Source organism: Hyperoodon ampullatus (genome assembly GCF_949752795.1).
Source record: "Hyperoodon ampullatus genome assembly, chromosome: 4".
In the NCBI taxonomy this organism is placed as follows: Eukaryota; Metazoa; Chordata; class Mammalia; order Artiodactyla; family Ziphiidae; genus Hyperoodon; species Hyperoodon ampullatus.
The window spans coordinates 40,348,474-40,374,540 of record NC_136917.1 but is presented as its reverse complement, the minus strand read 5'-3'; the positions used below and the strand labels follow the sequence as shown (position 1 = coordinate 40,374,540).

The following is a 26,067-nucleotide window of genomic DNA, read 5'->3' as shown; positions in this document are numbered from 1 at the left end:
GGTATCACCCTATATTGGTAATGACACAGATAATCTGCATAGGAAAAAGACAAGACATATGCCATTAAAAATAATATGAACAGCTAACATGTATTGTTTGTGTTTAAAGAACTGGCAGAAATGTGGGCAATTTTAATACTATTTTAATTATTTTCTGTTGGTGCTTCCTAAATTATCTGAAATCAGTGTGGGCAACTTTGCAATAAAGAAAGAAAAAAAAGTTTTAATGCTCTAGTGGGCACCACATCACTTAGTTAACAATGAACAGAAAGACGAGTATCCATACCACTGTAACTGTGGACAAATAAAATAGAAAATAATCCTCCATCAAACATTTGGAATATATCTTAGGAAAGGAGAAAAATAAAAATTTATTTTCATCTCCCTCCCACCCACTGCCCTCCGTTTCAAGGTATATAGTTTAAAAACTGAAGGGTTAATTTATCATGATGCTGGGTAAAAAACAAAAACAACAGCCTTGAAAAACTCCAAATAGTTTATTGGCTTTGAAAACCAAATCATGTTATATTATACTAAATAGATTAGAGGTTCAAGACTTTATAGTATTGCATTACCTTGGCAAGAATGCATATAAAGCTCAGTTCCTACCTTTATTGTTAATAGCTTTCTAATCCCTGACTAGAAATTTATAGTTTAGAAATGGCAACACATCTTAAAGATTAAAGCCATGTGACAAGTAGTTCATGTCCCTTAATAACCAAATCACATGCCTTAGATTGGGGAAGCTTATCTGCCTTTTCCTTCTATACGGTTTCATTGGTAGGAAACACTTTATATCCCTATTACATGAATGATGAATGGGACCGTTGGTTATGGTCTGTTATTTGCTTGGCTGTAGTCAATATGTTTTCTTTGGACAGGGATTTCTGTGATTTATCTCTCTCCTGGCCTTATCACTTATTAACTCTGGGTAGACAGGAAAAAGCCAAGGTTGTATATAAGGCCTAGTGGCCATTTAGACCTCTAATGTCAGTGAAAATATCCCTTTTAATGATCCTGTTACACTAGCTACTCAAGTCCTGATTATACTCCACTCCAAAAAGGAAATAAAGGTCGTATTTCTTGGAAAGTATGTACATAAAATATGCAAAATAATATGCTTCCTTCAGACCAGCTTTATTCTTTGCAGAAACGGCTTTCATTTTATAGACGTCACAGAAGTACAATAGGTTACATTTAGTGATTCTTGTTGCTGTTGTCCCCATTATGGCACCAACAGTGTTTAAGTTTACAAATGCCAGTGGGTTCAGGATCACCAATCACACCAATGTACATCAGATCAGGAGCAATCATATTTTGTGAAAAAATTCCCTTTGGCAGAGGAGAAGAGGCTTGGGACTTAGCCTTTGGATCACAAAAGCAAAAAGAATAAACATTCCCTCTGCCTTGAATTCTTTTCTTTGTGTGTAAATGGCTCATTTGGAGTAATATTTGAGACATGTGGACAGGAGCAGCCTGTTAATTTTTCCTTCTTCTTGGGTCTTTTCCAATTAGGACACTGCTAAGGCAAAACTGCTAGTCAAGTGTTCATTACACAGCCCTCCTTCAGCTGAATCCTAAGTGAAAACAATCTGATATAAAAGAAAACGCTTTCTTGCCTTCCTTTCCCCAATTCTTCCTGAGTTTGCTTAGGCCCGTCTTTATAACAATTAACATATGTGTAGACTATTACCCTTTACAAAACATTTTCATGCCCATTCTTTCACTGATACTCACAAGACCCTTTGGATGCCCAGAGAAGCAAGGACCCCACCGTGTATTAAGTGGGAGGAAGTCAAAAACCTGGGCCTGAGGCCTCTGTCCCCTCACCCTCACATCCAACCCATCTCCAGGTCCTGTCCACTTTTCCTCTTAAATACCCCCTTGAATCCTCTCACTATATTCCATCTCTACCCATTACCACCCAAAGTCAAGTTGTCAGATCTCTTTCCTGGAATACTGCAATGGCATCCTAACAGGTCTTCCAACATCCATTCTGGTTTCCTGTGCTCCAGTCAGCCAGAGTTTTTTGTTTTTGTTTTTATTTTCCCAAAATGAAAGTCTGGTTATGTCCACCTGACCACTTAAGGATTGCTCTTGAGATGACGACTAGACTCCACTCGCTGGCTACAAGGCTTCAAAGGCTTGTCTCTGCCCAATCTTCTCTCTCACCATTCTTTTCCTCTCTCACCATTCTCTTCCTCTCTCTTGATTTTTCAGCTTCACTGGAATTTTTACAGCCTTCCAAGATGTCACGTTTCCTCCCATTCAGAGCCTTCTTACATGCTTCTCTCGACTGGAGCACTCGTTTTCTTTCCCCAACCCCACCTGACCCCTATCCTTCATCAATTGCCAGGTTAACTCTTAGTCATCCTTCAAGTCTCAGCTCATGCATCTTCATCTGAGAGAAAATACCTCTAACTGACCGACTGGCAGTCCTTTGTTTTATTCTTGTCTGAACCTCTGTTCCTGTTTTTCTGGGCACTTAGCAGGTTTGAAACTGTAAACTTATGAATATCCACATTCCCTCTTAGACTACAAGATCCCTGAAAAAAGGGACTGTGGTTTTGCTCAACATGGTTTTAGAACACTGCCTAGAATAGAACAGGCAATCCACAAATATTTGTGAGATGAGTGAATGAAGTAACAAAAGAAAGTCATAAAATCAGAATTAGAACCGAGATCTTTTGATTCTAACTCGAACGCATAGAAAGAAACAATTTCCTTAATCAGATGAAAGCTGGCACACATATAATACCAAACAAAATGTGCCCTAACAACCAATTCCTTGTATTTTGAAGAGAAACATTCCTATTGTCTGCTTCTCTCTTTTTGCATTTACTTTTAGGGAGCATTCATACTGTACCAGGCACTGCCAGGAGTGTGTTACATACGTTTACTTATTGACTCCTTAGATGCAGGTATTGTTAAAATATCCTCATTTTACAGACAAAAAAATGAAGCGTATATACAATACAGATTGAACCCCATCTTTTTTCTTTAACAAAAACCCCAGTGACTGTGATCTCTACATGTAAGTTCAAGTTAAAAGGGATAGATTCTTAATTAACAGCTCTTATTTACATTCCCTGTCATCCAGAGCACAAAAGTCAATGAGGACCCATTGCTTCTGGGCAATATGTCTGTCAATTATTAGAGAACACCTATTGCAAGTAAGATGTAAGTCAAGTAAGTCAAGTAAGTCAAGGTGCTTCAACACAGTGGGCAAAACAGTGTAAGATTAGGGAAGGTTCACTCTTCCCTCAAGCAGCTTGTGGACTTCTTGAGATGTGTCTACCTAAGATCAAAAGAAGAGAGCCAACAATAGAAGGAAGTGAATGATGAATGAGCCATCTAAGCACATGCGACAAAAGAGATCCAAGGACAGAGACTCTTCCAATTAATCAAGATGAGCCATAGGGAACATCAACGTCACCTAGTCCAATTGGCTCATTTTACTATGAAGAAACTGTAGTCTGGAGCATGTCTCATAGCCAGCTAGCTGCAGGGCTGGGACTAGAACTCAGACCTCCCTGATCTCAGTCCAGTGCCCTGGCCACTTGCTACTGTGGCCAGAGAACACCTCCGAGGGGAAATAAGAGTTTGAATTGGAACTTACAGAGGAATCACCATGTCCAAGGTAGCTAAACATGAAGTGAGCGGGAGGCATAGTGAAGAGACTGGTTTGAGTGGAGGCGACGAAGCACCGGGCCCAGAGCATAGTGAGCTGTGAATGCCAAGCCCGGGGGTTTGGGCTACATCTTACATACAGGGAGTAGATAGGGAAGGTTTCTCTGCAGGGACATGTTATGAAAGTGGCTTTTCAGAAGCTTAATCTGGCAATGAACTAGTTTAAGAAGAGGCTAAAGAACAAGAGATTCATTAGGTGCAAACTTTTTCCCTAAAACTGATGACTTTGCTTATCCCCAGGATGGCAGCCTTCATTTGTGCAGAGGTTTCCAAGAACTAAAAACAGAGCTTTCTCCCTGAAACCTCTTGAATGGGGATTGAAGCTGATTATAACCTAAACACCTTTGAAGGGGGCTGGTGATAGATGGTACCCATGTTACTATGGCCTCCAGATGAGGGGTTGAAATTTGGGATGGAAATAAGAGAACAGGTGTGCGTTGTTCCTGAAAAATCAACACCTGAGAACTTTATAAATCTGGGCTGCCTTTTTAAAATATGTATTGTTTGAGGTGGTTTCTAAGAAAATATTTGTTATATCAAAATTGTTATCGTCACATTTATAAATCTTTTTCTTGCTGCCTTATACTGTGCTCTTTGTATTTGTGGTTGACTGATGTTGCTTCTTTAATTTACCGATGACTACAGTTTTGTTACTAAAATTCCTAAAGGGCATTTCTTAGACCTCTAGGAACATGGTGGAGAAGATAAACAACACATATAAAATATTACACCATGGTAGGGAGTCAGCAACAAATGAATGAATGAATAATTATAATGGTCATCAGTTATTAATGGAAACTACTAATATCTGGCTAAGTGCTCATGCTAGCTCACCCTAGGTGCTTTATGCATTTTTCCCTAATACTAAGAACAACCCCAGTAAGTTATTATTCCCTGTGATAATGTAAAGATGAGGCGACTGTGGTTCAGAGCCACTGTACAATGTCCCAAAAATAACCTGTCTGGTAAGTGGTAGAGCTGAGAGTTCAAGCTACACGCATCATCCCTTAAACCCAAGGACTCAATCACTATGCTACATCATCTCCTTGGAAGTGAGGGAGGAAAGACTAAGGGGAAGGAATGAAAAGAGGGAGAAGGGAAGAAAGAAGAAGAGAGAGTGGGGGCAGAGGGAGAACATAAGAGGACTGGGAAGAAAAAAGGAAAATTTGAAAGACATGGTACATGTCATCAAGTTTCATGGAACATATTCAGCCAACATGGCCCCTTCTACATGCAAAGTAATTTGGGGCATGAGGTACAAACAAGAAGCATTTCCAGGAAGAATATTTATTTCAAAATGGATTCTGAGACTAACATACAAGGATTATGTATGTTTCACAGGGGCAGGAAGCTTGGTGGAAAACGTTAAGAATAGGAGAACCCAGTGGTAGAAGAGATTTGAGATGTGACCTACACAAACATCTGAGCTGTTAGATGATCATCCATTGGGGGCTTTCACCAACTTCTGGGCAGTAGGCAGTATATAGCTCTTGGTGCACACCTAAGCTGGTCCAACATCTTGGTGGCCCATTTCTCCAGTCATATTTTTCCCAAAGTCAGCAGCCCCTCCAGTGGAGGAATAACTGGACTGAAGTTAAAAAGTACATTTGGATTTGGCCACCTCTTATGAGGAAAAACCAATTCTAAGAACTTTGAAGAAGCAGCTAAAGGCTCCTGGGAGTTTCTTATCAGCTCCCAAGGTTACTTAAAGTTTAGTGGGAGAGATTACAATTCTAAAAGATCCAAGTCACTTCAAGACATAACAACTGCAGGAAAGCAAGCTACGAGAAGAACAAAGATATTGGCGAGACCCTTTCCAGGGCAGTGGAGGTTTATGGGGATTTACTTCCCATTGGACTGATGGACCAGACACACGATTAGAGAGGGCTTTGAAAACAGTCCTGTCCTTAGAAAGGGTTTTTGTTTCCTCCTATTAGAAAACATGATTTAAAATGTAAAGTCAGCCTTGCTCTACATTTACATAAGAATAACTGGCCACAATAAATCAGATCAGGGATGCGCTACGCTACTGAGCTTTTTTATTCTGATCCAGTTGGGCTTCACTTTCCTCCCTCACTCTGATTGGGCAAACACCAGAGAACCGCACAGCTGGCAGCTGAGAACACCTCACGTGTCCCTGGTCTGAAGCACCAAAGATGGAGAGCTGCCCTCCTGTCCCTACCAGTGGAGCCAGCTTGCAGGCAATCTGCGTTTAGTCAGATTCTTTCCCCCCACCCCCAATAGTCTGCCTTTATTTGCATAGATTAGGCCAGGCTGTTCCTGTCTCAGTTGTGTGGGTTTTTTTTTTCATCTATTATAGATTTTTAGAGACTTGCACATACACACACCCAAACCCCGTCACACACACTCAGAAAACAACAGTGGCCTTAGTTTGGGCTGTTGTTTTTCAGTCCTAGGACATGTCTTTTTTTCTTTTTAAAGGGAAAAAGTCCAAGTGATATTCTACTAAGAAACAACTGTTAGCTCACCCCATCCAGAAAACCAAGCCTCACATCTTGAAATGCCGTGGATGTTAAAGAAAATGAAATGTGAGCTTCTGTGGGTGGACGGAAGGGGAGGGCTGCAGGTTTCCAATGAGCTGAGCGGTTGTTCAGATATGAAGAACAGAGAGGATTTACAACCCATCCCTGTGCCTCCGCTAGGAAGTGGTGACAAGCAGAGAGGTAAACTGAGCAAATCACAGAGGCTTGGCAGCAGCAGCCATAAACACTTCATGATAATGATCAAGAGTTCCAGGTGTAGTTCAGAAATTAACAGAGACTCCCTTTTGCTAGAAATGGTGTAATGTCACAGTGACTGTGCACAGCCAGCTACATCAACAGGGAAGTTTTTGTACGAGTTTCTTTGAAAATTTTATTTTTCCAATGCGGGGAGAGGTGAGAGTCTCTCTTAGAATACTTAAAAAACTAAGTCTTCTTGTCTATTGCCCACAGTTTGAGGCAAGATCAGCGGAAGCATTTTTTCATACTTTAAATTTCCCCCACACTTACACACGTGTGGGAAATCCTGGAGTGCACACCCAGGATTTCTCTCTGTTATCCTTAACTACTTTGCTAGACTTGCAAATCGGCCGCTTTTACCTTTGATCTTAATTCCCATTTTATACAGGTTTTCCAAGATGTGATTTCTTAAATTGATGGCAATTTATTTAATGGTTAAAAAAATTCCCAATAACGATGGGTCCCCTAGCTATTTTCTTTTGAGAACTTAAGTAATTTAATGGGGATGATTTTTTTTTTTAACTTTTATGGCCAGGTGGCTCAAGGGGATATTTCGTTGAACACTGATTAAAAATAATTTCTTCTAAAGGAGTCTTGACCGCAAAATGGAACCATTAATGGGCAGGGACGTTGTCACCAAAGCGGAATCATGCCTGATCGCCTCTCGTTCCTCCCATCACACGAGCATTTTCTTCTTCTTCTTTTTCTTCTCCTTTTCTTGTCCTTAATGGCAGAGTAAATAAGCAGCCAGCGAGGCCTAAATGTTTTCGGCCAAAAACAGAGTCCAAACTCCTCAGAGAAAACATTTGGCCTCTGTGGTTTTGTAATATGTTCCAGAACACTGAGTTCAGTGAAGAACATTGTGAAAAACTCCCATCCATCGGAATGATGGTGGGGAATGTTACAGTATCAGAAGTTTCATTTGGTCCTTTTCCTGCAGGCCCATAATGAGGCTTGTAAAAAAAAAAAAAAAAATAGCGCTATGTGGAAGTTCTCATGGGAAAAATGAATGGCAAGAAATCCTAGCTTTAAAAGAAACAGCTAATCTGCTAGTTTGATTGTTCTTCAAAACTTACACTGAACCAATGAGCCTAATTAAAAACACTTGGCCTACTTCTATAAAGCATCATCGCTTTCTCTATGCTTCGTTTGTATACACCACAAAACTCCAGATAGACTATTATTTTTTCAAGTGCTCACTAACAAAGTGCTGACTTTGTTGGGATGGCTGAGCTAATTTCTTGAACTCAGTGTGAAACCTTAGCTAAACAAAATTGTGGTAATTTTCCTTAATTTGTAAAAGTGATTGGAGTGCAAACAAAATTTTCCTCTTGGGTCAATCCTATAATTTTCAATTAACTAAAACTAATAGTCAGGCAGGCACCAAACCTGCATTTTGTTTAAAGGGCTGGGAGGCATTTCCAAGGGTCAGGATGCATTAATTGTTTTTATAAAAATTTTGAGGGGGGTGGAGAGTCACTAATAAGCACGGTCGGTTTTGTTCCTAGTGTTAAAATACAAAAGGAAAGAGGCTTCGAGGTAAAATGTCACAGCGGAATAAAATCTGTCCATTTAATTGTATGGTTATAATTAGGATGTGTTAGCACAATTATCCCTTCATGCTCTGGAGTCTCCTTGTGTGAAAGCAACTTACACTCTGTACTTAAGCTGGCCTTCTGGTCCTTTATTGAGTGAAGAAGGAAACATGGGGCCAGTTTCTGGAGACAGCTACCCAGCGATGACTGCTACTTAGCAGAGGACCTAGAATGTTACCACTCCCAGGATGGTCTTTGGACCAGGATCATCCACCTCACCTTCGGAGCTTGTTAGAAATGCAGAATCTCAGGTCCTACCCAGAGCTACTGAATCAGAATCTGGATTGCAAAAAAGATCCCTCGGTTAGGGATCTTTTTGGTTCCCTAAAGATTGTTTGGTTTGCACACAATCTGAGGATCTCTTCAAGTACACACTGGGCACTCAGACTATGCACTTGATGTATTTCCATAGAGAACATGCCTGGTTCTCTCCATGTGACGGGAGGAAATTCACATTCACCCTATAACCCTAGCTTCTTACTGCAAGGCAGGTCCATGTGCCAAGGCTCTTTGGGGTGGCAGGGGGCAGTCGGTTGCGGCGGGGGTGGGGGTGGGGAGAAAAATGCAGCTTATAGGGAAAGAAAGCACCAATCCAGAATGAAATACGAAAATCACCAAATGTCATTAATACAAATGCCATGACCAAGCTAGAAGAACGTCGTACTGGGCATTAAAGCACACCCCTACTCCATAAAGCAAACGAACTGCCACACAGATGGTTTGACATCCAGAGAGACTCAGGATTGTCGAGCATTCCTTTCCTCTTCCCCTATTTCTCATGCTGCTGCTTTAGGTATCCAACCCGTGATTTCAACAGATCCTGTCATTCAACACGGACACCCAGATGAATTCTTAAATAATTATAGTAGTAGTAGTAGTAGCACCTCATTTGGTCATACATAAGGTGAAATGGAGAAAGAAAGTGGGTCTTAAGAGAAAATAGATTTTAGAATAACACACACACATATATACAAGAGAGCGTCAAAGACCCACAAGGCCAAGGCAGCTCTGTCCACCATCTGCAGTAGTTCTTACCTGTGTAAATGAATCTTCCCGGTGTCCCTTTGCAGAACTGTTTGGATTTGTAGGACAATGTGACCTCTACAACACCAGGGATGTGCCGAGGAGGAGTTTGCACCCGGATGGCATGAGGAGTAATCAACTACAGGGGGAGACATTTGGGGAAAAAAAACATTGTCACTGCATTATGTAAAGGACTCATTTCATATGTTTCTTATCAGCTCTCAATAAACATAGCCTTCAAACACATAATTAACCTGTCAGTGTTTAAATACAATCATGATGGAACCTGTATAAAAGACACTGACGACAATATTTACAAGTGCTCTGAGCACAGCCATAACAACTTTATCTGAGTTTTCCTACATGGCAGGCACTCTGCTTCCTGGTTTGAAAAGTGAACCTGGCCTAATGAAATGATTTATCTACTACAGGATATCCTTTGGAAAATCTCTGTTTGAAGCAGACACCCAAATCAGAGCTGAGCTCTGCCACTCCTCTCCAGAAGCTGGTGGGCCTGGTGTTTGAAGTGAGCCCTTAAACATGTGCAAAACACAGAGGTAGGAAATCAGTGGGCCAAGGTGCTCTGATTAGCTGCAGAGCACATGTAGGAAATGCCCCTGAAGACCATTTGGTGCATTAACTACCAGAGGCACAATCAAAGAGCTTTAAAGGGGAAACCCAAGAATGTGCCTCCCTGAAATAGCTGAGGGATCTAGCAGAACTACGGACTGTCCATAAAAGGGAAATGGAAAGTTGGGGAGGGGGCTGGAGGATGATCAGTGGTCCATTAAGCAATGCTACGTGCACAATGAGAAAGGTCATTTCTGAACCCTGTTGGCAGCCAGAGTACACTGCAAAGCAGAATTTATTTTTTAGTACTCATATCTTTGTTTATATAACTAAAATGTTATTAACGGCCATAAAACTGGCATTATCTGGTTCTTTGAAAACCCCAGCCCTGGTATTTGACTGGCTGACCTCTGATGGTGCTGGACTCTGCGTGCTTTCTCTGTGGTGTGTGCAACAGCCCATTCGTTCCTCCTTTCAGACGCATTTAGATCAGTGCTGCAGTACTGAGTCTGTATGCAATGGGTGATCACTTGAGTTTATACTAACTCATGTTTGTGCTTTTCTTATAACTTAGACAGGGCTTTTGTTTCAATGTGCGAATTCAAATGTTTTGCCCAGAGAATCACAGGTGACAACATGAGAATCCAGGTGACACCCACAAATGCCAGCCCCTGCGTCCTGCCTGGGTAAACTGCCCTAGTACAAAGTCCTGGCAGAAAGAATGTAAGAAAGTTGCTACTGTTAAAACCCACAAGTAATTTCTTTCAAATGCTCTTTCTTTTTTTTTTTTTTTTTTTTTTTTTTTGGTGGTACGTGGGCCTCTCATTGTTGTGGCCTCTCCCGTTGCGGAGCACAGACTCCGGACGCGCAGGCCCAGCAGCCATGGCTCACGGGCCCAGCCGCTCCGCGGCATGTGGGATCTTCCCGGACCGGGGCACGAACCCGTGTCCCCTGCATCGGCAGGCGGACTCTCAACCACTGCGCCACCAGGGAAGCCCTCAAATGCTCTTTCTTGAAACATAAAGGTCATCTGCATAAAAAACATTTTAACTTAGTAATTAGAAATGCCTATCCTCTTCCATAGAATGTGTGGACCCTTAGTTTATTTGCTGGAAATACACAGAAGATACTTCAGTAATACCGTGCTTATGTGGAACCCCTGGAGACTGAGCTCTCCGTGGCTAAGTTTTTCAGACGGCTAAGGGTTTATCCATAAAAGCACAAAAAATATTTAAGATTTTGACCTTTTCATACTGAAATTCTTCCAAAATGCATTGTATGTTTTCTAAAGTAAGCAAAGTATATATAATTTAATTTAGCCTTGATAAATCAAGATTTTCATTTGGAACACCCCTTCTTATATCTTGTATCAAAGCTCTATTTATCTTAGATCTATATATCTTCTATAATACAGAAAAGCCCTAAGTGACCACTGAGGTATGAGGGGCTATTTTCCCCTGCACTAAATGGCCCTGGATACCTATGAGTTTTAAATTATTTCTATTTTATTCATTTTTTGGTCTTTTTTCCTCCTGGTGTCCTTTGCACCTTCTATACTGCTTTTCTAATCTTTAAGTATCGAAATCAGGAAATCAAGTTTACTATTGTATAGAGAATAGGAGAAGAAAAGAGGCTCTGAAGAGTCGTAAAAGATGATCTTCCAAAATCAAGTGCATGTTTAATCTCAACTGATCAGACAGTGTTTTTGCAATGTTGGGATTAACACTTGTTGAGTACCTAGGTTATCTACTACATTGCCGAGGATTTTACTTGCAAACACTAATTTGGTCAGAACGATCGTAAGTATTTTTATCCCTGTTTTTCAGATGTGAAAACAGAATCATAAATTGTTAAACTGTTCGCACAAATCACCCTCGTTAGAGCAAACAAGAACAAAAAAGTGACCCCAATGCAGTTCAAAAAATGACAGGAACAAATTCTTCCTATCTAATCATTAAAAAGAAATTGTTTATATTCATACCTTTACGCTTTTTAAAGGTAGTATCAAACTCAAAATTTTCAGATCCAAAGACTGTGTGTATGTGTTAATCTACATGCTATATCCATTTTTCACTTACTGCCTGGTCCTTGGCTATGTTTTTGATGGTGGAAGTTGCCATATAGTTATATTCCAAATAAGTGGTACACTTCTATCTTAAGAGTTATTTGGACTGTAGAGTAACAATAATTCACAATAATATTTAGGAGAACTTTCAGCCAGTTACAAAATACTTCACCTGCCCTCCCTTTTCTCAGGGGAAGTATATTTTAAAAGATGGAAAGATATCAGCAGACAATTGAGACATCTTTTTAAGCACAAGTACTTATTGCCTATGAGTTGATACACTAAGAAACAAAATTCATGGGCCTTACAAATTGATTAGGTATGACTGCAAAGAAACTACTAAGAGAGTGGGGTGTTGGCATAAAGTACTAGGCTCAGGAAATTGAAACAAATTTTCATTTACAATTTTATTTTCAGTTTTAATCAATCACTCTAACTAAAGCAGAGATTCATTCTTGAAATAACTATCCTTCGCAAATGAGGTAGAATATGAATCATCATTAGAGAGTGAATTTGTTGATGTTTTCCTTGCTGTGGATGTTAGTCTGGGAACAGGCTCTAGCACTGACACATGATACTGATGGCTTACAGAAGGAAAAACTTGTATCTAACTTCTGTCAGTTGAAAGCAGAGGCTTAATTACTAATCACTCAAAGAATTACAGTATTTATTACAGGAAGGAATGCTAGTAATCATTTAAAACTAACACTCTCATTTCATTAGTGAAGGACACAAAAGTCCAGAAAAGTCTAGTGGCTTCAAAAATTGACCCAACATCTTAGGGAAAAGATAGGGTCTAGATTTGGAAGTCTAGAACTCAAGACCCACCTCCAACCCCCTTCCCCCATCTCAGGATAAATTTCCCACATTGTTCCAACCTGGCTGAACTAAGGCAGCCCCTCTAAGTTACAGAAGGAGGAAAGGCTCTAGTAAGTCTAAATTTTCTGAACTTCCATCATTGGAATACCACTTTCTTAGTTTTGCCATATCTATAATCCACCTATACAATTATGTACTTAAAAATTTTTAATTGGTTAACTTTTTGTTTAAAATAACTTATTTTAAAAGGAAGCTATATTACTATCACAACTGGTATCCCTGACAAAATAAGAAGGAACTGTGGGTGGTAATCTTAAGGTTAATATGATGTTAAATCCTAGCTAGATAATGTTGACAACCTGCGTGGGTTTATTGAAAAGGGAGTTGAGCTAGTGCTGGATGTTACAGACTTGTTTGCCCCAAATGAGACTTTGTCCCTTAACATAAATCAGAAGGATTAAAAGAAATAAAAGGAAAATCACTTTCTCATGATGTGATTCAGTTCTACTTAATGTCTGTGTCGAATCCAAAATGGTCCCCTGTATAACCAGGGGGCACGTACCCCACACTTCGGGAAAGTCTATTCTAAGTGATTAGAGAACAGATTCACTCTTTTAACGTAACTTCCTTAAATCACAAACCAAACGAGCTAAAAATAAATATTCTTCTGAAACCCTGTAGCGTCTGACACTACTTTCTTCCTTTTTGGAAGTCTACACTTTCTTCACTTCTGTGACACTAATTATGAGACCTAAGACTTGCAGAGCATCTGATGGTTTATCAAAGCACTTTCACATTCACTCTTTTAAAACCCATCCTTATGGGATATGTATTCCAGATGAGAAAAGTTGAGGGTCAAGCAAGTTAACTAACATTATTTGAAACAGTAGAAGAAAACCCATCTCTTATGCCTGTAAAGCGTTTTCCAGGGCTCCTCTCATATTCATTGGTTCCTGTTCTCTTCATGTGCCAACTATTTCTTTCTGCCAACTTGTTAACTGTAGAAATTTCACAAGTCTTGTTCTAGATCCCTTTCTTTTTCACTTGCCTGACATTTCTTGAATTCACTCATTGGCTCAATCACCTTGCCTAAACTGACTTCCAATTCTACACCTGTAGCTTTGATCGCTTTGGCCAAGCACCACATTTTTACGAACAACAGAGTAACAGAATCTCTCTGAACATGTCTTATTTCCACCTCAATCTCAACAAGACCCAAGATAAATTTATCATCTTCCTACCTATAAGTGTATTTCTTGCTCCTGTGTTCCCTCTCTCAGCTAAGGGAACACTCTCCTTTGAATCACCCAAAACAGAAAACTTAGGATCATCTTACTTTTTTTCTCCCTTCAACTTTTCTTTTAGTCATGTTGATTTTACCCTCCACTGAATTCCACTGGCCCCTTGCCTGCCTTCTTTATCCTGTTCAGGTTGCCACCATTTCTTACTCAGCTGACTGCAACATTATAACTGCCTTCTAAATGGTCTCTCTCTACTTCTACCTTCTCCACCAGAATTATCTTCTTCAAATCAACCTCACCACATCATGCCCTGGCTCAAAACCTCACCTGCCCCCTTTGTGTATGGTATATAGTCCAGACTCCTTGGCATGGTAGTCAGGTGCTCTAAGGCCTGACAGCTGATCACCCTTGCTAGTCACCCTCCCCACTCTGCCCTTCCACACTCTGAAGGCCATGTGGATACATGAAAACACCACGGCCTTGCCTAACATCTTTGCTTTGTTCATGCCATTTCTTGCCTAAACTTTCCCCTATGATATTCCTCTTGTTCTTTAAGACCCTCACCAGATGCTCTCTCTTCCAATAAGTTTTACCTGATCCACAGTTACCTGCACCTTTGTAAGAATTTATATAATTATGGAATGTATACTATAGAACTTAGCATCCTATCTTACTTTGTGCCATAAAGATTTTCTTACACATCTTTCTCCCATTAGACGGTCCCTAAGATCAGCTACAGGGTCTAATTCATATCTGTATCCTCTAAAGTATTAAACTGAATGCCTTACATACAGGATATTTCCAAAATATTTCTGAAATAAATACTTGTGTAAATTAGACCAGAATTCTACTAGATGTTTGATTGCATTAAGCAAGCAATCCTTATCTATAAGAACCCACTGTTCTTAACCTGATAATATTTAACCCTCATTCCCTAAGTTGCTCTTAAAATTAATTATCCAACTGGCCCAGCACTCGGGTCCCTGCATGAGGCTACTGCTCAGATATCATCTAAGTGGTAAAAAAGAAGATGTCTAAAGGTCTGGGACTCATTCCAGCGAGAAGGGATAAGGCGAAACAAAGAAAAAAATGGTTAAGCAATACTAAAAAGTGGGCCACAAAAGATCAATGCTCCAACAGCAGTGTTTATTTCTAGACTGATGACATTAGATGTGATACATCTTCTGTCTCTCCTGATTCTTCCTCGTGTGCGTGTGTGTGTGTGTGTGTACTTCTGTGTTTATTTGTGTGTGTGAGAGAGTATGCATGTGCTTGCACAGGAAATAATAATCATATAAATAATTCTGGAATAAATAAATTCATACATTTACAGGGATTACTTTTATTATGAGAAAAATATTACTAAAATCAAAAGTAGAATACTATCAGTTTTGTGCAATATGTATTGCATGTGATTATATAAGAATTAGATATATATGTGCATGGAAGAAAGACCAAAAGGAAAATCATCAAAGTGTCAAGAGAAGTTACCACTAGATGGTAAAGTTACGGGTAATTATATTTTCCTCTGCTTACCTCCCTGAATTTTCAGGCTTCTCAGCAATCAGAATGCATTAATACTATAATCAGAAGCAATCATTTTTAAGTGTGGTATCGCAATGAAAGAAACACACATGGTCTCTGCAAGGCCCCAGAAGAGGCTGCCAGCACACCAAGGACCTGCCGGCAACAGCAATTTTGCTCCCTCCGAGTTGCCTGTGTGAGCATTTTCTCTTCTCCAGTCTCAGAGCACAAGAGCAGAAGAGTCCTGAGTGGTCGGCCAGGCGAGGCACACTTGCTGTGGCCTCTGGGTACAAAGTGAAGCTGCTGTGACCGTGAGAGACAGGATGCAGACATGGGGGGCGGTGGGTGAGGCCTGTCCTTGGCAGAAGTGGGAAACAGGAAAGAGGAACGACTCCCTCTATGGGTGCACAGAGAATCATGAAAGATGCATAGGGTTGGAAGCAAAACCCCAAAGAGTCAGTCTGCAAAGCCTGGGAGTCCAGAAGAGTGGCATGGGAGAGGATAATTCTCCAAGTGGTTTTTATAAAAGTCTCTAGCAGGATCAAAAGTGTGACCCACGTGGTGGGTGAATGAGAGTACCTAGTATTTTAAAATATTAATGGAGACATGTTGGAGAATTCTGGGGGAAAAGGACAAGTCTTGGGAATCACCTTCTTCTCTGAGAGCCAGTAGCTCTTACTATCTGTATCCCTGTAGCTCACACTAAATGGATAGTGGTGATGACCTTGATGGTGACTTCAGCAGCAGTGACTTTTCATTGTCTTCTTACTCTGGGCCACGTACTGTGAGAAACTCCTTCAGTGATTTCTGTTCTATTGTATTAGGGACAGGCAGAGGTAGTAGCTGGTTCACAGATGTGAAAAATGAATTTCAGGAAAGTTAAGGAAAATGACCAGGGAACCGATAAGAAGCATCAAGTCTGCCTGACTGATGACCACCATTATACAACCACAGCTGTCCCTCCCTACTACTGTTTATTGTTTTTCCATAATTCCTGGCACTTGTACTTTTCATCCTACCTCTACTGTTAACAGGGTGGAATGGGTCCTCAGTCTCTCCTGCATTCAAAAATGTTCTGGGAACACAGCAGGTCCTCAAAATAACCTTTCTCACTGGTGAGAGGCTGGCTGAGAATTATGTCCCAGCGAAATAAAAGAGCAATTCCAAGATAAGCCCTTATGCACGTTTTCCAACCAATGGAACTATATGAAATAAATGCAGTTTGAAGTCGCATGCCACAAAGCCAAAAAAATAACTGGGATTACTAGAAAGCGCACCAGTGATTTTTCATTACCACCCTTAGGACTTAATATTTTAGCCTCAATCACTTTCAACACTAAAAAGTAAAAACACAACAAAAAATTCCAAAACAAGCAAAGACGTAAAGAGAAGGGGTAAAAGGAAGGAAACGTTAAAGTTTCTTCTCTGGAAAAAAAATGAACAGTTATGACTAGAAAAAGGCTAAAGTGGGCACTGGTACAGTGGTTTTTAGGTATTACGCCTCCAAGAGTCTAGGTTCTAAGGTACACTGGCCCATTCACCCAGTGTCACCCTCTGTGCCTCACTTTACCATCTTATCCTGCACCAGCTCCTGCTCTGTGGGAGTACAGACAATAATGTTAAATATGCTTTGTGTTTGGGTAGAGCTTCTCTAGGGACCCTAAAGCACTTTCCAGATTAATTTTTTAATTTATGTATTAATAATTCTCACAGCATTCTCCCTCCTCCTCAATTAGGGTAATAATATCCATCTCTTTTGAGATAGGCAGGGGGTGCTGAGTGATGGACATAAAACAGACACTTAAATAAGGAAACTATAACATAAAAGCATAATTAAAGCTTCAAAACCAAATCGACTAAGGAGCTTTAAAGAGACACCACAGTGATGGTGACCACACAAGAAAACTTATTTTCCTTCCACTCTGGGGCGTTCATCTTTCTGTAGTTAAACATGGTGTTTAAAAAATATTATTTTCTGGAGTTCTTAAAGAAAGTTGAAATATGATCAGTGTATATTCTTGGGCACTGTGCTGGCTGTACCTACATATTTTATCTCTATTCCCCTGAAGTGGATACAACATAAATCAGGGGATGCTAGCTCTTCTCTCTCAGTGTATTCTGGTTTGTCCCCTAAGCAGGGTTCTCTGGGTTTCGTAACCCAGAGTTTTTTCATTCCCAAGAATTGCCTGTCTCAAAGGCAGTATATGATTTCTCAGGGAACGTGAGAGAAAGCGCGTGGAAGCATTTACTGTTTCACAAACATTCTGGTTTCCTTTTGTCCTTTCAAGAAAATAACAAAACCAATGTTTAGCAAAATATGTTGGGTCACATGAATTCCCAAAGATAAACTTGATGTATGAATGTCAGAGGAGACTTTTGAAACTAAAGTCTCAGGAATTGAGTTAAAAGGGGATTTAAAATCTACGTTTTAACAGTCAGTAGTATCTCCTAACATCTGAAATGTCTCTCACATAGGTATTGACATAGACACAGATACATAGAAGAGAGATATAGATCTATTTTCCTATTGATTGCCTGCATCCCCCAACTAGAATATAAGCCCCATGAGGATACGAACTTGGTCTTTCTTGTTTTCACTACTCTGTTTCCAGTTTTAAGAGTGCCTGGGACCTAGCAGACATTCAATAAATACTTATTGAACACTGAATGAGTAAATACCGTGACATCATTAACCACCACTAATAAATAGGATAAAGATTCAATAACGTTCCTTATGAATCTACCAAAAAGATATCAATACCACCCCATTCAAAAAATCTTTTTACTAAAGAAAATAAATTATTTTAACTTTGCCCCCACAGACTTCCTGGTAGCCTCATTAAACATTCACAAAAATATACTACTCAATTCTTCTGACCGAGAAACTAGCCAGGTCCCTAAATCAATGCAGTTAATTGTACAAAACAAAACAGCAATAAGATCATCTTTCAAAATAACAGACTGGGGAGAAAAAGGCTAAAATAAATACATTATGCTTCAACTACCTTTGGTTTTGTGGGTTGATTGATTTATTTATTTTTCGGTAATTTATTTTTTAAATAAACTTTCTCCAGCTCTCTTCCCAGGATGTAAATCTTGTGCCAACTGGGCACCATTAAAGACTGGATCCCATCCTGACCATCTGGGAGCTGGAAAAGCACTGGTGAGTTCCTGAGGTCCAGAGTATTCCAGACGGAGAGGACTGGACACCAGTAACGCCAGCCCCTGTGGTTTGAAACTGCACAATGGGCTCTTTCTCGAGGCTTGTTTTTCTACATTCAGTCAAGAAGGAATATCATTCCCTAGTTGGGCCTGGCTTAGGGTCCTGGGTTGCTGCTTTGTTTGTTTGAAAATTAAAATATAAAAGAAAAAGGAAGGCCAGATACATTTTTGGAAGGGCCTGCATGTCATCAAAGCTGGTGGTTTGCAGGGCAGAATCTTTGCCTGCAAAGATTAGGAATTAGGAAGAAAAACGTAAGAACCAAAAGGTGGACTAGCAGGGAATGAATTCACCTCTCACCAGAAAGTCTTTTAGGTTCTTTCAGAGCTCTAAGGAAAGGATATCAAAGCTGTAAGACGCTAAACAGTGACTCATTCTCACATTCTTTAGTGGTAGAGTTCCTATTTGCATCCTATCTACAGTGAGCCTTGCGCATATACTCAGTAATTCCTGATTTAACACATCCCTCCAGGAAGTGAGTTCTGCGGAAAACTGAAGCCAACCCCCTTTAAATACCGTGCCACCACAACTGTTTCACTGAAGTCTTTCGAGGATGCATTACACACATCATGCTGTTTCAGACAGAAGATATTGAATATAATTGCCATCTCTTTCTTGACTACTCAGGGCCACTGTCATTATGAACAGCCATTAACATGCTGCGCAGTAATATAGTTCTTCGTCTGCTTTTTAGGTTTTCCTTTCCTTCCCTTGACATTAAGCTGTCACTTCTGCTGTCACTGAGCCTGCTTCTAACAACCTGCCTCCAGTTTGCTCCTTTTAATTTGCTATGACCTGGGAAAACAGATAACATAGTTGGTTTAAAATTACTGTTCTGGTGACCTCAAAGTCTGCTATTTTATATATTTACTTTTTTTTTTGGGCTCACTTCTGGTTTCATGCTGAATGTTGCAGCGTTGCGGTGACTAGAACACTCTTCTCTGGATAAATGAGCTTTCACTACCTTCTTTTTAGATGGTTAAAAAAAAGATGGCTCTGGAGTCGGAAGGATTTTGGTTCAAGCCCAGGTTTTGCAAATTACCAGCTGTGGGACCTTTGGAAAGTCACTCAACCTCTCTGGCCTTCAATTTCATTGTCTGGGAAGGGGGAAGGGCTAGTTATCTAACTAGTGGTATTAAAGGATTTATTGACTTAATGCCTATAATGAGTTTAGGAGAAGGCCTCACTGGTATCAATCACTTAAAAAGTATTAGTTTTATTACTACTTAATCCTCACCATAACCAACAGATTTACACTAAGGTATTTATGTGCATCCTTACTGCACAATAAATATATCTAATTATAAAGTACCTAATTATACATGCATTAACAAAAACTAAACTGCAATCTATCTGGTACTGACACTATGAAGCAGCACTGAATATAACAGTTGCTAAAAAGTAGCACTTTTTTGATTGAATGAATGAATGAAAGGAGAAGCAGTGTCATTCAACACTATTTTGTATAAATTAATGCCTCTGAAGTGTAAGGCTCTGTGCTAGACTCTGTAGACTAAGCTGAATTCAGCATGGATCCTGCCTTCAAGGGAAAGGGCAGCCCCTTATGTCACAATAATCAAAGATAGAAAGTGATAAGAACATAAGATGGTACAGATAAGGCCATTAGGAATTGAGAAAGAGAAAATATTCAATCTCTAGAGCTGTGAGGGAAGATTTCACAGACAAAAATGATTTTTTTCTGGATCGGAAAGGGCGGAAGGATTTGGGCACAGAAAGGAGGGAAAAGCATTGTGGAAGGAGGAATGGCATAAACAAGACAAGAGTGCAGAGGTGAAAAAATCACTGCAGGCATAAAGAGCTGCATCTTTATCCAATCACTCATTGTGACTGGAGCAGAAGTTAAGATGAATGGTGGGTAAGGAGGTTGAAAAGAAAGGTCAGAGGCTTACGGGGCTGTGCTTGAATCCCAAACTGCGGAGTTACGGCTTTAGGAAAGAGGAAGGCAGTAAGGTTGCATAAGGAGAAAGGCTTTAGGTCAGATCATCAGGGAGCCATCCCAGCAATCAGCATTGAGCACATGGATGAAATGAGCACAATACTATATAAATATTGACTTTCTTCATTAAAGTCACATGACTGCAGCCAGCTGCGAATTCTGTCTTTGATTCACGTTAAAATTAGAAACACATCACACTTCTGTGGTTTATCCGTTTTCAAGTTATAGGCACATATGTGTACCTCCCGAATGCACTGTAAATAAATAGCTGAAAATGTCAACCTAAAGGTGCTTTTAACTAACCCATAATTATCAACATAGAGGATAGACTTAAAGTGCCTTAGTCATTTAAAATAACAACATAGACTAGAGGATTTTAAAGCATAAGGTGAGCATGGTTGTAACTATGTAACTATATTAAAAAGGCCATTAGGGCTTCCCTGGTGGCGCAGTGGTTTAGAGTCTGCCTGCCGATGCAGGGGACACGGGTTCGTGCCCTGGTCCGGGAAGATCCCACATGCCGTGGAGCGGCTGGGCCCGTGAGCCATGGCCGCTGAGCCTGTGCGTCTGGAGCCTGTGCTCCGCAACGGGAGAGACCACAACAGTGAGAGGCCCGCGTACCAAAAAAAAAAAAAAACAAAAAACCTAGGGAAATGTCATGAGAAATCCTGGTACAAGAGAAAGCTGAATGGGGAGTGAGGTTGGTGTCTGGAGAACTGGGCTAAAACGCCAGCACTAACTAGCTAAGGCATTCTCAGGACAAGTCACTGCACCGGCGGGCACTGGAACCTCTTTTTCCTCACTTTCAAAATAAAACAGCTGCAGTTAATGACTGGAAGTGCTCCTCAAAGCACTCAAAATTTTGTGACTCTACATGTGGTTCAGTAAAAATCAAGGCCGGATATAAGGCCTGGGAAACTCACAGTGGGAGCATGTATGAGTTGTAGTCATTCATTTTTTTATGTCACAGAGGAGCAAATACTATTTTTTTTTAAATTTACAGTCCTTCCTCTGAGCTATGTGCACACATGAGAATAGAAAGTAGATATGGAAAGGAAGAAGGGAAGAAATCAATAACTGCATTTGAAACCTTATTTTCCGACTTCTGGATTCAAGCAGCAAAATTGCTTCTCAGCCCCACAAACTGCCATTTACCTGACTATGGTCACCCATAGGTTTCCCAAAGAGTGGCTTCTTTTGCCTTCTGCCTGTCTCTGGGAATGCAGTTGAAGAAAACATTCATCTGGATGAAAAAGACAGTGTATGGCTCCTGGATGAGGCTAACTGGTTCATACAGTAATGTAACTCTGGCTTCTCGCATTTGAGCTAAGTGGTCCTGGCAATCTTTAAATATAGCTGTTCTACAAAATCACATGGCATCTAATGTCAAGTGTGCACGGACTAAAACCAGATGCAAAATATGAGAGAAATTCTGTTCAGAGCCTTGCAGTATTAAACAATAACGGCTCCAAACATTGCTGGTCTAATCTGCAAATATTTCAGATTTTCCTACATCTATCCCAGCCCAATCACTTCATAATTGGGTTTCATGACTTTACTTCATTAACATGAAATCTAAATATACTTCAGCCATTATCAGTATATCTTCCTGTAAAGTGATCCCTGAAAAAAAAGGTTCTGTGGTCACAAAGTTTGGAACATGCTGCATACTATGTCTTAGATAGTCAAAGTGCATATAAGTACCTCGAAAGCTCTAGGACAGGACCAGTGGAATTTGTTTGACTCAACATTTCCCAAATTTACTGGGAAAAACCTCCCGCCCCCATCTGCCATGGGGTGCCTATTAAAATCCCAAAGAACTGGTATATTCCATAGAACAATCTGGAAGATGAATTAGAGCAACATTGTGGTATAAGTCTCAGGTGTAGATCAGATACCAGAATCTGAAGTGTAGAGAGTGAAAATATGGACTGAAGAGATATCAATAGGGAGATCCAGTTTGGGGGCTAATTAAATCATTTTGATGAAGTTCAAAATAAACATGATATTGTATACTGCAAGTGTGTTCTAAAAGTGAAGAACAATAGTGGAAGAAGTTACTTCCCACCCATCCTCACTCCCACCCTTCTTACTGCTGGGGGGGTTTTCAAGGGAGTGAATTCTAGATAAAAGGAATGACTAGAATTGCACCTGGTTTCCAAGAGGATTTGGTCTAAGGCCCTCATTTTCAGATGTTGAGACGGAGGTCCAGTGACCAACAATGACTAAAATATAGGTGCTCTGACTGGACAATGGAAGGACTATAATTACTATCTGGCTCCTAGCCCACTGCTACCCCGTGAAATCTAAATCCTTTCTTGGATGGTTGTCTTCCATTCCCACCACCCTCTGCTCCCTGCCAATCCCACCACTGGACATTTTTTACAGGCAGCTTAAACACCATAAGCTGTATAAATTCTCTCAGATATTTCAGTGACTAATTAAAAGGATTGTGAGAGCCTAAAATGTCCAGCACAGAGATCCACCTGGACATAATAGAAACCTGATTGGTTATTCGAACAGTCTACCTCTGACTACACTACTCTCTCTGCCTTCTAGAACCTTGACTGGAATTTTAAACCACAAATTTAACTCTAGATTGCATAAATATATTATGTAACTCTTTAATTTGCTACATGAGAGCAAGGTGTCTTTCTAAATAATATACCAGATCCCACAAAGCCTAACTTTAATCACGGATAGTACCTACCCCAGTGCTCCACACCAGCTGGTAAGCCAACCAGTACTCATCGTTTAGAAATTAGAGGAATTCAGAAGGAGAGATTAAAATAACAATTGGCTCTACAAACCAGGTGCAGGAGCCCCTCACCCCTCCAAATCACAGGTTGGTAGAAAAGCAAAAGCAATGAAGTACATGTGTATTCAAGAAAAAATCTCAACCCACATTAAACATTAGCACACATCAACCCTGTTGGTTTCTCTGGGTTTATATATAAAACACTACAAAGATTTTTTTTTTAAGTCTTCTGGTGTAAGACATGACAAGGAGTACAAGAGTATCAGGAAAATAATTTGCTTTGTAAAAAGAGAGGAGAAAGGGCAAGAAGCAATAAGGAAGAGTAACAAAGATGGCAAACCAAATTCACAGGAAAGCCCTGTGGTTCACCCCAAACTTGGGAGCTCACAGAAGGCAGCCCTGAGTTAGGATCGGGACAGTGCCACCTTTCTTTTTCCCAACTGGGGGCAATCAGTGAGCTAAAATGAACTACTCACTTGCAAAAGATTGGGTTGGTAGGGGAAGGGCACAGATGAGGGTAAATTAAGCCAGCTCTATTTTCTCTGGCTCTTTTTTAAACTTCTTCAGCTAAAAAGAGACTCCAAATAATAGCATCAGCTGCTAATCTAAAATGTTATCTCCTTGTCCTGGCCCACCAGCCTGCTTCCTGCATGCTTTGAGCTACAGAGTGAAGAAATGGAGAAGAGATAAAAGTCTACTTAAAATGAAAAGTACTAGATCTCAGAGGTGGCATAACCTCAAGAGAAAATGTGGCCAGGGACAAAGAATTTGGATAGACTGGGGTCCTACTCTAGAGAAGAGGCCCAGACAGGTTAACTGTCTTAAATATACAAGTAACTTAGTCATTCATATAGAAAAAGAAGAGGTTGTCTTCTGCCTCTAACACAAAGCATATACGCTTCATAAGGGTAAATTCTTCCTATAAGCCAATGGCTCCACCCACAAACTTACACAACTAGAAAATGAAGGGACCGCTCTTCTGATTCTCTACATGACAAGTCTAGCTTACTTTGGGAGGTGATAGTAACTGTTAAGATACCATCAAGTATAAGACATCAATGGCAATTCCACCCTGGTCTGATATGGTAAAACCCTAGGGTCAAAATTTTGGCATAGGCTAAATCGTGGACGGTTAAAAAGGTGAGCCCTGGATTTGGACTGTCTGGGTTCACATTGCATCTCCACCAGTTGATAACTGAACAGCTTATTTAACTTCCCCAAGCTCAGTTTCCTGGTTAGTAAAATGAGAACAGCATGCTATACATGCTACACATGCGAGCTGTCACCAGGTTCACACGAGAGCCATGGCAAAACTTAGCATAGTACCTGGCAGGAACTAAGTGCTCAATGAATGTTAGCTAATATTAGTCATACTCTACTTTCATAGATATCTTCTCTTAATATTCACAGGTCCCAAGTTCTGATTCTATCCAGTGGAAGCCTGGAGAAATGGCCCCCAGTTTCTTTGGGCCCTACCAAAACAAAAGACACAATTTAGTTTTGACTAAAAACAACAGTCCTAGTTACTACTACTGTTGCTATTACGACTCCTACTACTGTACCACCTGGATTACTGTGCATGGCTTTTTTTCCTCTCTTCTTCCTGTCCTTCCTCACTCTCAAGATTCTACCTATTTGCTCTCTCATTAACCTAGGCTTGTATTTCCTTCGTAAAAACATACATTGTGGTTCAAATCCTATCTCTAGCCCTATCTGTCAGTGTGATGGTGGGTCTCTGACCCTCTCTGACACTTGGTTTACTTATATGTATCTAACATGGGGCTATAATGAGAATCAAATAAAATAATACCCGTAAAGTGCCTATGCATGAAAACCCTTAGTAAATGTGAGCTACTTCTCAATTTCTCATCAGTATACAATGGATTTGGGGATTTGGAGCAGCACCAGATTCTCTCCCTGCACTAAAAAAGAGAGAACCTCATATCTGTCAAATAGCCTGGATGAAAATCTAAATTTATAAATAGTTTAGAATATTTGCAAAAAGTTCACCTCTGCAAGACTCATTTTTCCAAATGTCAGGACCATCATGATGATAACAGGCCAAATTAAAGTCCTCCATCCAGAAGCCCAACTGCTAATGCTGAAGGGGATTTATTCATTTTAAAAGAATATTAGCTAAAACATTTTGGGAAACTACATAGTGGGCTTTCACCAGGAAAGAGTCATAGCTGATTTATGATATATCCATGAAGGAGAGCAGTTTGGGAGGAGGAGGTGGGCAAAGAAGAAGCATGTGCCCTCCAACCCTCACCTCCCAGATGGACCCCCCCAGATCCATCACGAGGGGCTTCTGGTACACTCAAGGCAGGGGTAGTGGAGGGACACATGAGGGAGGAGGACAAAGGTATCACCTCAGTGGATTTGCCTTTTCATGACTTGCGTTGATTTTCTAATATGGAAAGAGATCCTTTAAAGCAATTTAGATAAATCTAAGGTAGAATTTAACCTCCCTTATGTGTTCCCCAAAAGGGGCAAGAAAGTGAGGGAACTGAGAGGAAACTGGGGGACCTTGACAAGGTGGAGGGAAAAATGAACAATTTCCTGATATGCTGAAGTCCTTTATTCCACATCCAACGTGGTGCACCTGGCCTAAGACAGGCATGAGGTTGTAAAGGGAGCGTCACACTAACCCCACTTATTCTCAGGGGTCAAGAATATGGCTGATTCTGAGCCCCCCTTCTCAGGCCTCACTGTGACTGCTATGACCTGGATAAAAAGTTCGTATTCTATTTATTCTTCCCCTCTTCTCAAGGTCCAGGACAAGCAAAAGAATGAGGGGTAGGAAGGGATGAAGACACAGCCCATGGGACCTGGGAATGGCTATCCTTGTGAGCACTGCTGCC

The 26,067-nt window shown here is 40.4% G+C and overlaps 1 protein-coding gene across 11 annotated transcripts in view; it reads right to left on the bottom strand.

Moving 5' to 3' along the window:
• EBF1 (EBF transcription factor 1) overlaps positions 1–26,067 on the bottom strand; it is a gene marked incomplete at both ends in the record, with an annotated part of 393,806 nt that overhangs the window by 69,214 nt on the left and 298,525 nt on the right. For all 11 annotated transcript variants that reach the window (XM_079701898.1, XM_079701899.1, XM_079701894.1 and 8 more), the window contains one exon: positions 9,062–9,188. In XM_079701898.1, coding sequence (XP_079558024.1) covers positions 9,062–9,188 — 127 coding nt within the window. The remainder of the gene's footprint in view (positions 1–9,061; positions 9,189–26,067) is intronic.